This window comes from Panthera uncia, chromosome A2 (assembly GCF_023721935.1).
Source record: "Panthera uncia isolate 11264 chromosome A2, Puncia_PCG_1.0, whole genome shotgun sequence".
Taxonomy (NCBI): domain Eukaryota; kingdom Metazoa; phylum Chordata; class Mammalia; order Carnivora; family Felidae; genus Panthera; species Panthera uncia.
In genome coordinates, this window is record NC_064816.1 from 11,885,449 (window position 1) to 11,897,986 (window position 12,538).

At 62.6% G+C, this 12,538-nt stretch overlaps 1 protein-coding gene across 1 annotated transcript; it reads right to left on the bottom strand.

The window, feature by feature from the left end:
* Positions 1-567: 567 nt before the first annotated feature.
* NR2F6 (nuclear receptor subfamily 2 group F member 6) lies at positions 568-10,701 on the bottom strand. The gene is made up of 4 exons (XM_049640172.1): positions 9,769-10,701; positions 6,057-6,151; positions 2,384-2,971; positions 568-1,044 (listed from the first exon to the last, which is right to left on the bottom strand). Exons 1-4 carry the CDS (start codon positions 10,053-10,055, stop codon positions 770-772), a joined length of 1,245 nt encoding a protein of 414 aa, XP_049496129.1. The 5' UTR covers positions 10,056-10,701; the 3' UTR covers positions 568-769.
* Positions 10,702-12,538: the final 1,837 nt, after the last annotated feature.

The window sequence follows — 12,538 nt, forward strand, 5'->3', positions numbered from 1 at the left end:
GTCCAGGGCCTGTGTGAATCTATGAGGCTTACCTTCATAGGCCAGGGCCTGAATCTGAACCCGAGTCATCTGCAGTATTTAGTACTCAGCTCCTACGGACACACTAGCTGACCACGGGGGTCCCCTCCCCGCCCCCGGCTTGTTTCCCACAAAACCGTACAAAAAAACAAACAAACAGCAAGTAGGACTGTCGTTAGGCTGTGGGTGTTCCAGGAGGCTGGGAGCAGGTGGCCATGGTAGGCCGCCCCCCATTCTCCCCTCCCCTCGGGAAGATAGATGATGGAGGCCGTGCAGTTAGGAAATAGCTTTATTATTGGCCTTGATTCATTCATCATGTAGTGTCCAACGTGGATTACGTGTCCAGAGGGTCTGCCTGATAGATACTACCCCTGCCCGGCTGCGGCCGCCCAGCTAGTCCGGCCACCAGGCCTTTGTCCATCACACCAGGGAAGCCAACCCCCACCGTCCCAAAAGTTCGTGCTTGGGGCGCTGAGCTACAGGCTGTCCCAGGAGGGGAGCCCTCAGTCCCTCCCCTTCTTATTTTGGCCAGGAGTTCTGAGGAGGCCGGGGCTGGCGCCTGGACAAGCACTCTCTTTTTGGTTTCATGATCATTTAAAAAACAGAGAAGACAAACATTTCACAGTCTTTAAAAAATAGGAGTCTGAGAAGAGAAGCCAGGGTCCTCCGCTGGGGGGCCCCGCCCGAGGCCGAAGCATCCGTATCCCTTGAGGTCTGCAGACCCAGCCACAGCGCACCGGGCCCCGTGAAGTCACTGGCCTGAGCCATAAGGCCAGTTGAAGGTACTTCCTGACAGCAGCATGTCTCGGATCAGCGTCTCGATGGGCGTCTTGCCCACCAGGCGCATGAAAAACAACTGGGAGATGAGGGAGGCGGGGACAGCACGCAGGGCGGGGAGCCGCAGCAGCAGACGCCCAAAACGCTGCGGCTGGGACGGGTACTGGGCCCGCACGTACTCGGTGAGGGCCACCTGCGCCTTCTCCTGCAGGCTTTCCACGTGTGCTGGGTCCGAGAGGCCGCAGGCATCTGGGGAGACATGGGCAAGGTCAGTTGGGTGAGAAGTGGCAGGAAAACGCAAGGCTCCAGGGGGTGACTGGGGGGTACCACTCAGGGCTCGGGGTGTGGAGGGAGGGGGGCACCCAGGAGGTGGGAAACGGAGGCCTGAGGCACAAATAGGATATCTCAGGCAGTGTCAGTCCTCAAGAGACTGAGGTGGCCTCAACTGGGGACAATAACACAGGAGGGTGGGCAGTGATGTGTCAAGAAGGGATAGAGAAGCTCAGACAGGCCTTTGGCAGGGTGACAAGTTCTAATCGGGCTCAAGGGGAAGAGAAGCTGGGGAGGGGAGTTGGGAAAGAAGGCAAAGCCCAGAGAGAATATTCGGACAGGGGGGCCTGGGGTGTCAGTGAATGTGACAGCATCTAAATTGGAGCCCTGTGAAGGATGGGGCAGAAAAGGAATATTCTGGGGGAAAGAGGGGCAAAGCCATATTTATCAAATGAAAGCCACCTCTCAGAATGGTCTGGGTCTGGTTCTTGCATTCCTGACCCCATGAAGACACCTAGTGGGATCCAGAACCTTCCAGAGAGCAGAGCCAGCTATGCCACCAGTCTTTGGACTAAGGTAGGACTTTACTAAGCCAGTTAACTAATGACTAGGAAGGTATTGGAACAGCCCCGCCCTAGCCCCGCCCACAGCGGGAGGGACTCCAAAACCAGCCCCTGCCTAATCCCAAGGCAATCCCAGACGACCGGGCTGCCAGGAGGCCGCCTCGGGGGCAGTTTGGGAGCCCTGGGTCGGGAAGTCTGGGGGCCCAGGAATCGAGGAGTGGAAAGCTCAGGGGAGGCCAGAACCAGTTGTCAGGGTATCCCTGCCAGGCAGCCCTCCACAGCTGCGCAGTAAGAGGGAAGAACAAGGTCAGGAGTTGGGGAGGACAAAGATCAGGGACTTCGGGCCAGAACCAGATGTCGGGGACCTGCCTCCCGCATCCCCCCCACCTCTCATTCTGCCCTCAGCACGAAAAGCACCTTGATGAGGGGGTGGAAGGTGGGAGTCTCAGGGAGCCTGGGAATCAGGGAGAGAGGCTGTGGGGACTTGAGTCACGGGCCCAGGCCCAGCTCTGGGTTCTTAGGGAGACCTGGGATCAGGGGCGTGGGGGCATCAGGGGGCCACCCTGCCTGCATCAATCACCTCCTCCACTGTCCCCCATCAAAGCTCAGGCATGTGCAGGGCGCCAGGTCCGGCAGCCCGAGGGTCAGGGAGTGGAGGGCTGTGGGGGCCGGGGTCAGGGTCCGGGTCGCCCCCCACCCTCCCGCGGCCTCGGAGACCGCCTGCTCGAGCCGGAGCGCATCGGAGCGCGTCTCACCGGGCGTGAAGAGCGCGATGGCCTTGAGGCAGCCGTACTCGGCCGAGTCGACCTGCAGGCGGCCCAGCTTGTCCACCTGCTCCTGGAAGGCGCGCACCTGGTCCATGAAGGCCACGGCGCGCTCGGCGGCCATGGGCGCGGCGTGCAGACCGGCGGCGGCCAGCAGCGGCGCCGTGTGCAGGGGCAGCGCAGCCTGCGCCGCGTTCAGCACGAAGAGCTCGCTCCAGCTGAGGCGCAGCAGCGCCACCTGGTCGGCCACGGGCAGCTCGGGGAAGAAGGGCGCGTGGCGCGCCCACTCCACGGTGCTGAAGAGCAGCCGCGCCGCCAGCTCGCACACGTTGTCGATGCCCAGCACGGCGCCCGCCGCGCCGCCCCCGGCGCCGAACGCGCCCGCCGCGCCCGCGCCGAAGCGCCCGGCCGCCGCGGGGTAGGGCTCGGCGCGCAGCAGCTGCGCGATCAGCTCCGACACCGGCTGTCCGGGGAAAAGGTCTCCGCCCGCCGCCGCCGCCAGCGCCGAGCCCGGGGGGCTGCCGGAGGAGGCGGCCACGGCGCCGGGCAGGGAGTGCGGGATGCGGCCGCGCTGCACGGCTGCGGGGATTGAATGCAGATGGGAAGGAGGGAAGGGAAGGGGGCAGGAGCAGAGGGAGGAGAGATAGGTGCCCCCACGCCGCCGCCGCCGCCGCCGCCGCCGCCGCCGCCGCCGCAGGGAACCGGGAGGGGAGGGGGGAGGGGGATCCGGGAGGTGGAATGGCGACAAAGGGTACGGGAAAGGGATTGAGGGACATTGAGAGGCCAGAGAGGGAAGAGGGAGGTGGCAGGAAGAGGGAGGAGAGGGAGGGAAGGAACAAGAGGGAAAGTGGGTATCCAGAGTCATGGGGGGGGGGGGGGGGGGCGGGGGGAGAATGGGTGGGGGGAGCCTTTGAGGGGAGGGGTTGCGTGCCCCGCCGGGGGGGGGGGGGGGGGAGGCGGGGAGGAAAAGAGGGGGAAAGATAAAGTCATCAGAGGGTCACTCAACCCCTCCCCTCAAAGGCTCCCCACACCCAGGCTCTCCCTGGACCTCCAACCCCACCCCATGGGTGCACAGTTTATTGGGAGACCAGGGACCCCCGGTCCTGGGTCCTGCAGGCCCCACCCTGCTCTGCCCTGTGCCCTCAGCCTAAGCCCCGGTCCAGCCACCGCTCCCACCCCCACTTCTTGCAGAGGAGCATGGGGCGGGGGTTGGGATGGGACCATTAGATAAAGACTAATTCATGCCTGGCCCCCTCCCTCTGGACGGTGTGAGCTCCACTCAGCAGCCATGGAGGCTTGATCCATCCATCATGTCCCCATCTGTCAATCATGGGAGTCTGGAACTGACAATGGGGCCAGAGAGGGGTCACCTTCACACTACTCAGGGCTCCTGGCCAGCCTATCCTTAAGCAAGTGATCTCTCCTATGGAGACGGGATCTTTTCTCTAGCTCCCAACCCCACCCCCACCCCCAGGTCATAGCTCCCTAGGGCAGGTCTCCTTGGTCTGCAGTGACCCCAGGAGTGGAGTCCTACCCTACATAGTAGGTGCTCAATAAACATTAAATTACTATCTTGCCCATTAAGAGGGGAGAATCCACTGCTGGCTTCAGTCAGTGTCCCCAAGATTCAGGTAGATGGGAAGAAGGAAACTGAGGCACAAAGAGGAGGCAGGGTGGCCGCATGCTCACCTGACCTGTGCCAGGACGGGTGGGACGGAGGGGCAGACTGAGCTGAGGGCCAGACAGAAACTAGGTAATGATCTTTTAATGAGCTGGCATGCCCTGTCTCCTCTCCATGAACTCCTGGTCAACCAGCCATGGAATGAGTGGGAAATAGAATGTGGGTGGGAGCCAGGGGCTGGTAGAGCAGAGCTGGGAAGTGAGGGCTTAGGCTGGAGGTTCCACGTGATTTCTAAGTCTCAGGATCCACTATCATAAGGGTGTAGCTGGATAAGGCCAGAGAGTGAATCCCAGCTCAACATCCTGGCCCCCAGGGAGTGACCTGTTCCTTCCCTCTTTGCTCGCTCAGTTCTAAACCCTACCTCCAGCATTCATCCATCACCCAGCCTTGTTCCTACCTCAGAGCCTTTGCACTTACTGTTCCTACTTCCTGAGAACCCCTTCCCCAGCCCTTCCTCTTCATTCAGCCCACACTGCATGGGTTCGAGTCTCAACCCAACTCTACTGCTCTGACCCTAGCGAACAGCCTCACTTCTCTGCTCTCTGTGCTCAGTTTCCCCATCTGTGCGATGCAGGTGGTAATACCGGCGATGACACCAATCACTAAATTAATGAGAATCTACCTAACTTGCTTAGAACAGCACTAGGCATATAGTAAGGGCTAAACGGGTAGTAATTCAAGCCAAAAAACGTTTATTAAGTACCCTCTGTGTTCTAGGCCCTGGGAATATGTCAGAAAACAAGACAGACAGAAGTCCCTGCCCTCAAAGAGTAGATATGTATTCTGGTGGGAGAGCAGCAAATAAATTACAGAGCAAGGCAGATGGTGCAAAATAAAGGGGGCCGGTGAAGAGTAATCAGGAGGGCTTCTCTGAGGAGGTGTCCTTTAAGCAAATCTTAAAAGCAGTGAGGAAGCCATGCAGGCATCTAGGGTGCTCCAGGCAGAAGGCACAGCCTGTGCAAAGGCCCTGAGATAGGACTGTGCTTGGGGCATGAGCTGGGATTATGATTACTTCCCACTCCTGAGACTTTGGAGATCTGAGGTGTATCAGCAGTTTAGGTCAAATGAACAAGTGGAGGCAAAATCCAGGTTGTGGGGGTGGTGCAAACCGTCTCCAAATTTAGCAGGACCAAAGAGAGTAATCAGTTTTAAGGGAAAGACTGAGCAGCCATTGCCAGCTTCTTGCACAGAGGCCAGCAGAGAAGAAACCAACTTTAGAGCAGGAGAGATTCAAGATGCAGGGGAGAACTGCCAAACTGGCCCATGAGAGTCCGGGGCCAAGACAGGAAGCCCAGCATGGGATTCTGGTCCAATGAGCCAGATTTAGCTCCCAAGCCCACCAGGCTCCGTGTGGAAGTCTCTGGATTCCAACTGAATTCTAAGAGTGCTTGGTCCAGGTCTGGACCCAGCTGCCCGGCACGTGTCCACTCAAGTCCCCAGGGCAGAAACAAGGGGCTGAGCCTCCCTCTGGCTCCCAGTGCCCGGGGCCAGGCGGAAGGGTAAGCTGCCCTTTGCCTTAATCGGCGAGTTCCTGCCTTGGGCAAGCACAAAGCCAGGAGTGGAGGATGGAGGAAAGCAATCAAAACAAAACAAAACAAAACAAAACAAACAACACATCCTTATTCGGAATGCGTTGGCCACCTAGGGGGCAAAGGAGCCACCAAGGTGTCAGGACCAAGGAATGTGACTCCGAGGCCAGGAGGCCTGGAGAAGAGGAGCTGGGGAGCAGAACAGTCCTAACATGGGCCTGAATCAGGGTGTCCCTCGCGTCCCCAGTTCCGCCGCGGCCGCCAGGTGACCACAGATAATCGGATTCCTCCAGCCCCGGGGCCAGACTGAGGCCCACGGGATCTTGGGATCGGTGGTAACAAGGTTAACAGGCGCCAGACCCCACCCTCCATGGCTCCCAGGCCCCCAAGAGAGGGAAGAGAGGGGAGGGCTGCTGGTTCACCCTCTGCCTGTCCCACACCAGCGGGTACTCACCCTCCTTCCTCATGCCCACCCGGAAGCACTTCTTCAGGCGACAGTACTGGCACTGGTTCCGGTGATGCTGGTCAATCTGGCAGTCACGGTTAGACCTACAGGCATGCGGGAGGGTCGCCGTGACACCCACATCCTGCTCCCTGAGCCACCCCATAAGCCACCGTTGAGGGCTACGCCCCAGAAATACCAGTGCCCCCCTACCCCAGGCTGCACAGGTATCCCCAAAGGGGCACAGGGGCTAAGCCTGCAAAGGGGAGAAGGGCAGCTGGGAGCAGGTGGTGACGAATGGAGTCTGTGGCAAAGGAGAATGGCCCACTGGGGAGGGTGTGTTGGCACGGGGTTGTGAAGGCTGCCCAGAAGTTAGTTCCCCAGAACGGAGAGGCGACTCCAGGCAGAGAGTGCCCAAGAGCAAAAGGTTGGAAATGTAAAAATACCAAAGCCCAGTTTCATAGTACCTGCTCATTGCTTGGCCCAAGGGGTGGGGTCTTTGTCCCAAAGGCAATGTCAGAACGGCAAAGGTACGCGGACAGGGAGCCGGGCTTTGTGAGTTAACTAAGAGACTAGGGGCCAGGCCAGGGCCGATCCTGGTATGGGCACAGTAGGGCCCCAGTATTATCACCCTGCACAAGACCACCATCAATGAATAAATGAATGAGTGAACGAACGAACGAACGAATAAACTCCTCTCTTCCCTTGAAGACCCCACACCTCCTCTGGGAAGACCTTCCAACTGCCAGCTGAGCCTGAGAAGCTTCTTCTGGGTGGCCCTCAGGGTAACTGCCGGTTCCAGGGAGGGGAAGGTGGCCCTGCCTTGCAAGACCATGAGCTCCCCATCCAGGGTCAGTCCCAAGCAGGAAGGTTCAGGCCCTTGTCTTTCAAATTTCCCCAGCACTTCCTCGAACCCTTGGCCCCCAGCCCCTGCGCTCCTTCTGTGTCTCTCTATCCCGGACTCAGGGCTCTCCAAGGCCCAGACGTGGGGCAGACACCCCTAGCGTCCCATCTGGGCACCAAGAGGATACCCAGCGACAGTCACAGAGTGAAACAAACGTTCAATCGAGTTGAAAAGCAAACACATCTCAGCTAAAGACACGCAGCCCCAACCATGGGGCGGCAACTTCTCCGCCGAACCTCAGTTGCCTCAGCTGGAAATGGGAGGCCCGATGCCCACTCCACGTGGGATGCACTGTGTCTGGGGGATTCTGGGGGGCCTTTGGGGAGGGCATCAGGACCCAAGCTCACGCTGGGGCGCTTCAATGGCAGGCTCAGGAGAGCTGAGGCCCTGGGGGTCTCCAAGGACCCAGATCCCAAAGCACCAGCTTCTAAGCCAGGGCCTCTGTCCGCTGCCTGGCCTGAGCCCCCAGGAAGAGGCCCTGGTAGGGTGGAGGGAGCTCAGGCAGAACCAGAACAAAGCCCAGCAGGCAGGCAGTGGGAGGGTCCTGGGCAGCCGGGTGGAAACAGCTAGGCCTAGGGCAGGCAGGCAGGGGCCCAGCTCAGGGCCCCTGACCTCAGGGGAGGTCCTGAAGCTTCTGCCTCAACTTCCCCAGCTGTGGGGTTGGGACAGACCTCCTGTCCCTCCAGACGGGGCAACGGTAAGTTCCACCTGTTATCCCCCCTAAAGAGCACAGGGCTCTGCCCAACCCCATGACCCTGCTCAGCCTCCTCCCTGGGCTTCTGGCCTTTGGTCCGATTTGATCACTGCCCTCCCTTGCCCACATACCCTCCTTGGTTCCCTGTCGCCCTCAGTCCAGCACTTGAGATCCACACAGCTCTAACTTCTCCCATGCCTGGGTGGTTTCCACCTACGATGCGGCTCCCCTAACCTGCCACTGAGTGTGCGTCTGGGCCACGCTCTCTGCGGGAGTGCCCTTCACCTCCTCTACCTGCCAAGCCCCTCCTGCTTCAAGGTTCACCTTCCACGGGCCTCCTCCAGGCAGCCCTCCCTGAACCTCGGGCAGAGCCCCTCGCTCCGGCCTGGGACTTCAGACCCGTCCCCTCCCTCTGGCCCAGCCCAGACTCCACAGGCAGAGAGCGTCTGTGTCTCACTGTGTCTCCTCCAGGCTGGAAGAGAGCTGGGATTGGAGCTGGGGTCGCTTTGGGGGACTGGCATCAAATCACCCAGGCGAGGCCCTGAGGGAACCTTGCTGAATCTATCTGAGGCTCAGAGAGGAGCAGTGACTTCACCCCAAACAACTCCTCCCTCCCCTGTCTTGGTGCTCCCCGCTCCCACCCTCAGAGAGCCCCTGGGACCCTAAAACCACCTAAGCTCCTCCCTTGCCCTCCCCAAAGACCTGGCCAGAGATCAGGCAGTTATTCCAGCAACAAGAATGAGGCCAAAGTCTGGTGGCCCAGTTAGCACTGGAGGAGGGAGTAAGCCAGCGCGCTCTCTCTCTCTCTCTCTCTCACACACACACACACACACACAGAGCTACCCCAGACAAGGCCCTGACCGCAGACCTGGGGCCAAACTCCAGCCTCTGGGACCTGGGGCCCCGCCCTTTGGCCTCACCAACAAGCCCTCCATCGGCTGCCCTCTCCCCGGGGACACCCTGACCAGGACTCAGCTCCTACCCTCTTCCCAACCCCAGTTCCCCTTGCTAAGCCCCACATGGGGCAGGGTCTCGCCCCTGCCAGTGCACTTCCCTGCCAGGGCAGTGCCGGGACCTCTGTGGGCCTCAGTTTTGCACATCTGGAAAATGGGACTCTCCATACTGGCTCGGCAGAGCCTATGCATGTTCATGCTGGGAAGCAGAGTAGGAGCCTGTCAATGGAGCAAAAAGGCATTCATGGAAGAGCGATAGGAAGAGGGCCCTGGGCTAGACACCCAACCTCAGCACCAACCAAAGAAACTAGCAAGGCCACACCCTGTCAGCGGGGACTCCAACCCAGGACAGCCCAGGGCTCCTTCTTGGAAACATTCACCCCCACCCTGTCAGAGACGACTGAAGTTTCAGGGATTTTCCAGCAGCCCCAGGTCTGCACCCACTCCTGGTGGGGGAAGGGTTGGAGCAGCCGAGGTGTGGTCAGATCCCGCCGCCCTCCCAGCCCTGCAGCGGCGGTTTCCGGTGACCCAAGGCCCAGGGTGAGAGCAGGGTGGGGGGAGTCCCCCCCGGATGGACAAGCCCATCTCTCCCCACAGCAGGGCTCCTCATGCGAAAGAGGCCGCCCTGTGCCACCCCGGCCTCGCTCCCGCCGCCGCCGCCGCCTCGGTGGCCAGGGCGACTTTGGAAGTGATATTTGACCCCAAGGGCGCGCCGTATCGATCCGCGCGGCCGCAGACAATGGCCCCTGGACGCTGCGAGCTCCACAGTCCAAGTTCCACGTTCGATTCCCGAGGGGTCCCCTGCACACCGAGATCCCCAAGAGAAGGGATGCCCTGGGGTTAGGGCCCCACCCCTGACAGCACCCCCAACCCCTCCCCGCGCGGAGATCACCCCTCTCCGGAGAAAAGGGAGGGAGGGAGAAGGAGCAATGAACTGAGGCGGAAGCCGCAAGGGACCACCTGACGGGGGGGACCTGCATCGATACAGCGCCGACTGTATACACAATCCCAGGAATGGAATGGAGGTGGGGAGAGGGGGCTGTGCCCCTATCTCAGAGGGGGAGTGGAGGCCCAGGGAAGGTCAGCGCCAGGCCCAAGGTGACCGAGCAGGTCAGAAGCCCGGCTCAAGCCGGGGCCGGGTGCACAGCGGCGGTGCGCTGATAGGGGGCTCACCGGCAGGTGTAGCTGAGGTTGCGGCGGATGCTCCGCTTGAAGAAGCTCTTGCAGCCCTCGCAGGTGAAGACGCCGTAGTGCTTGCCGCTCGACTTGTCCCCGCACACCACGCAGTCCACCTGCAGCCCTGGCCGCTCTTCGTCGCCCGGCTCAGCGTCGCTGGCGGCGCCGGGAGGTGAGGCCGAGTCTTCCTCGGCCGCGCGCGGGTAGCCGCCCGCCTTATCCACGCCGTTCGTGTCGCCGCCGCCGCTGCCGGGGCCGCCCCAGCCGCCGGTCACCATGGCCATAGCCCCAGGGCAGCGGGGCCGGGGCGCCCCCTCCGTGCTCCTCCCTCCGGGCACCCCTCTCGGCCCGGGGGGACCCTACCCGGCACGCATCCGGGCCCGGCGCGCGGGGGGGCACCGGCTGCACCCCCCAAAAAAGTTTTGCACCAACTTCCTGCGGCCGGTCCGCGCGCCCAGGCAGAACTGGTCGGGCCGGTTCCAGGCCAACTTTCCCACGCGTGCGCGGGGCCGGGCCTGGGGCCGAGGGGGGGCGCACTAGAGGCGCGAGCCGGGGGCCCCGGGGACTCGCGCCCCGCCGCCCTGGGGCCCCGGCGGGGGCGCGCGGGCCATGGCCCGGCCCAGGCTGCGCAGGGGGCGCCCTCTGGCCTGGCCGCCGCTTGGCTGGGGGCTGCGGCCAACTTAGCGGCCCGCCATCTGAGCGCGGGAGGCCGGGGGGAAAGTTTGGCCGCAAGTTACGCGGCCGCCCGCTGCGCGGGGGAGGGGCGGCAGGCGCGCGCCGGGGCCGGTCGCCGCGCCCCCTGGCCTCCCCGAGTCCCCAGGCGGCCGCTCGGGGCCTGCAAGGCTGCGGTCCGGCGCTTCCCGAGCTGCCGCCCCCTCTGCGGCCGCGCCTGCCCGGCCTGGGCCTGCGCCTGGGCCCGAGCCTCGCTCTCGCCGCCGCCGCCGACCCCGCGCGCCGGCCTCGCGCTGCGGCCGGTTTGACACACAACGTTCCATTCGCGGGGCGGGCGGGGGGCGGGGGCGGGGGCAGGGGCGCGCGCCGCGGGCTGGGGGCGGGCGCTCGTTGCCCCGGCGACGGCCACCCTTATAAGGGCATGGGTGGCCTCGCTCGGCGCCCGGCGCCCGGGCAGGCGGGAGGGGCGAGGGCGGAGCACGGGGCCGCTCGGCCTGACCCTCCCCCCCCCTCCTTCTCCCCCTACCCCCGCCCTCGCCCGACTCCAGCCTTAACCCCTGCCGGGCCGCGGCAGGAGCCTGGGCCGCCGCTGCCCTCTGCCCTTCCGCAGCCTCGCCAAGATGTCTCTCCAAAGCCCTCCCCTCCACCTCCGGCCTTGGACGATGCGTCGCTCAACCGCCCTCGAGGAGCCCCTCAGAACCTTACCCCTCCATTCCCCGCAGAAGCAATAATGGGGGGCCAATTGCACCCGGGGGGCACGCCCCTGCGCAGCGCGCACACACACACACACACACACACACACACACACACCCTGGGGCATTTCTTTGCACAGTTGCTTGATGGATTGTGTTTGCTTCCTCTTCCAGAAAGTCGCCGCGTCCGACCCCCACCCCACCCTTTCTCAGCTTGAGCTAACACCTGGTGCTGGGAATCTCCAGGGCCAAGGGATGTTGTGGTCTGCGGCCTGCGGGGACGCGAGGTCAGGGGCCCCCTCCAGAATTTTAGGCCTCTGGGGGCAGGGCACCCACCCGCCCAGCTAGGCGGGAGGCAGGAGGCAGCAGGAATGCCCACCATCCCTACTGCGGCCTGCCCCTTTTCCTCTTTAATTTCCTTTTCTGTGCTTCACATAAAGGGCTTGGCCAGGCCACCGGCTGGACTGCAGATGTCTCTTCCAGGCTCCCTGGAGCTTCTCAGTTGCGGCTGGCTTACAGACCCCCCCCCCCCCGCCCGGGGCTCCCCCCCCCCCCCCCCCCCCCCCCCCCCCGACCCGTTGGGCCTACCAACATTTATTAAGCACCCTTTCTTTGTCGTGCCCCCACCCCAACTCCTGCCCAGGCAGCCCTGGGCTGGGGAAGCCTGAGCCTCTAGCTCTGGGCCTGTTAACATTTAACCAGCTGGAAAAGCCCTTCCTACGGTGACCTTTCACCTTGGAGTCCCGCAGGTCCAGTTGTAGGCCTTATCTTCTGCCCTGCCCTGGGCCCTGGGCCCTGGGCCCAGAGCTAGACACCAGGGCACGTGGCTGGGCCTCTGAGGGCTGCGGGGCAGGAGAACTGCCCTCTGCCCTCTCCCCTCCCCTCGCTGGAAAGGGCCATGGGAAAGGGTATCCCCTTCTCCAGATTACATCTGAGGGGACACCTTGGGTGGGGGGTTGGGGAGAGCTTGGACATCATGCAACATTTAAGAGGATACCAAGGTTCTGAAAAGCCAGGCACCACACACCCAGCCCCGGGCCTCTGGACCTCCCAGGGAGAATCTGGCTGGGTGCGAGCTAGAGGAGGTTTTAGCAAGTACAGGAAGCAAGAAGGACTGGAGTTAGACATGAGCAAGGACTTTCCGTGGGACCGACTGGAGTGGAATTCTCTGCCCTTGTAAGCCCCTGCTGGAGGAGAGGGTCTGGATGGTTGGAGCGGACCATTTGTTTCTGGGCTGCCTGGGAACGTGGAGATGCTGGCTGGTTTTTTGGGGTGACGGCAGGGGTCCTAGGTCCCCGCTCTGGGCTTTCCAGGATTCTTAGTTGGAGGGGTTACGTCTCGGAAGGGAGAGAAGGTCCCGGGAAGGGACTCAGAAGAGGGGCTGGAGAGGGCAGGGGGCAGGG

Bases quoted from the DNA above. Each gene is read 5' to 3' on its own strand.
- NR2F6 (XM_049640172.1), bottom strand. From the start codon at position 10,055: ATGGCCATGGTGACCGGCGGCTGGGGCGGCCCCGGCAGCGGCGGCGGC. The intron at 6,152-9,768 runs GTGAGCCCCCTA...GCATGCCTGTAG, and splicing joins AACCTCAGCTACACCTGCCG to GTCTAACCGTGACTGCCAGA. The intron at 1,045-2,383 runs GTGAGACGCGCT...ATGTCTCCCCAG, and splicing joins CATCGCGCTCTTCACGCCCG to ATGCCTGCGGCCTCTCGGAC.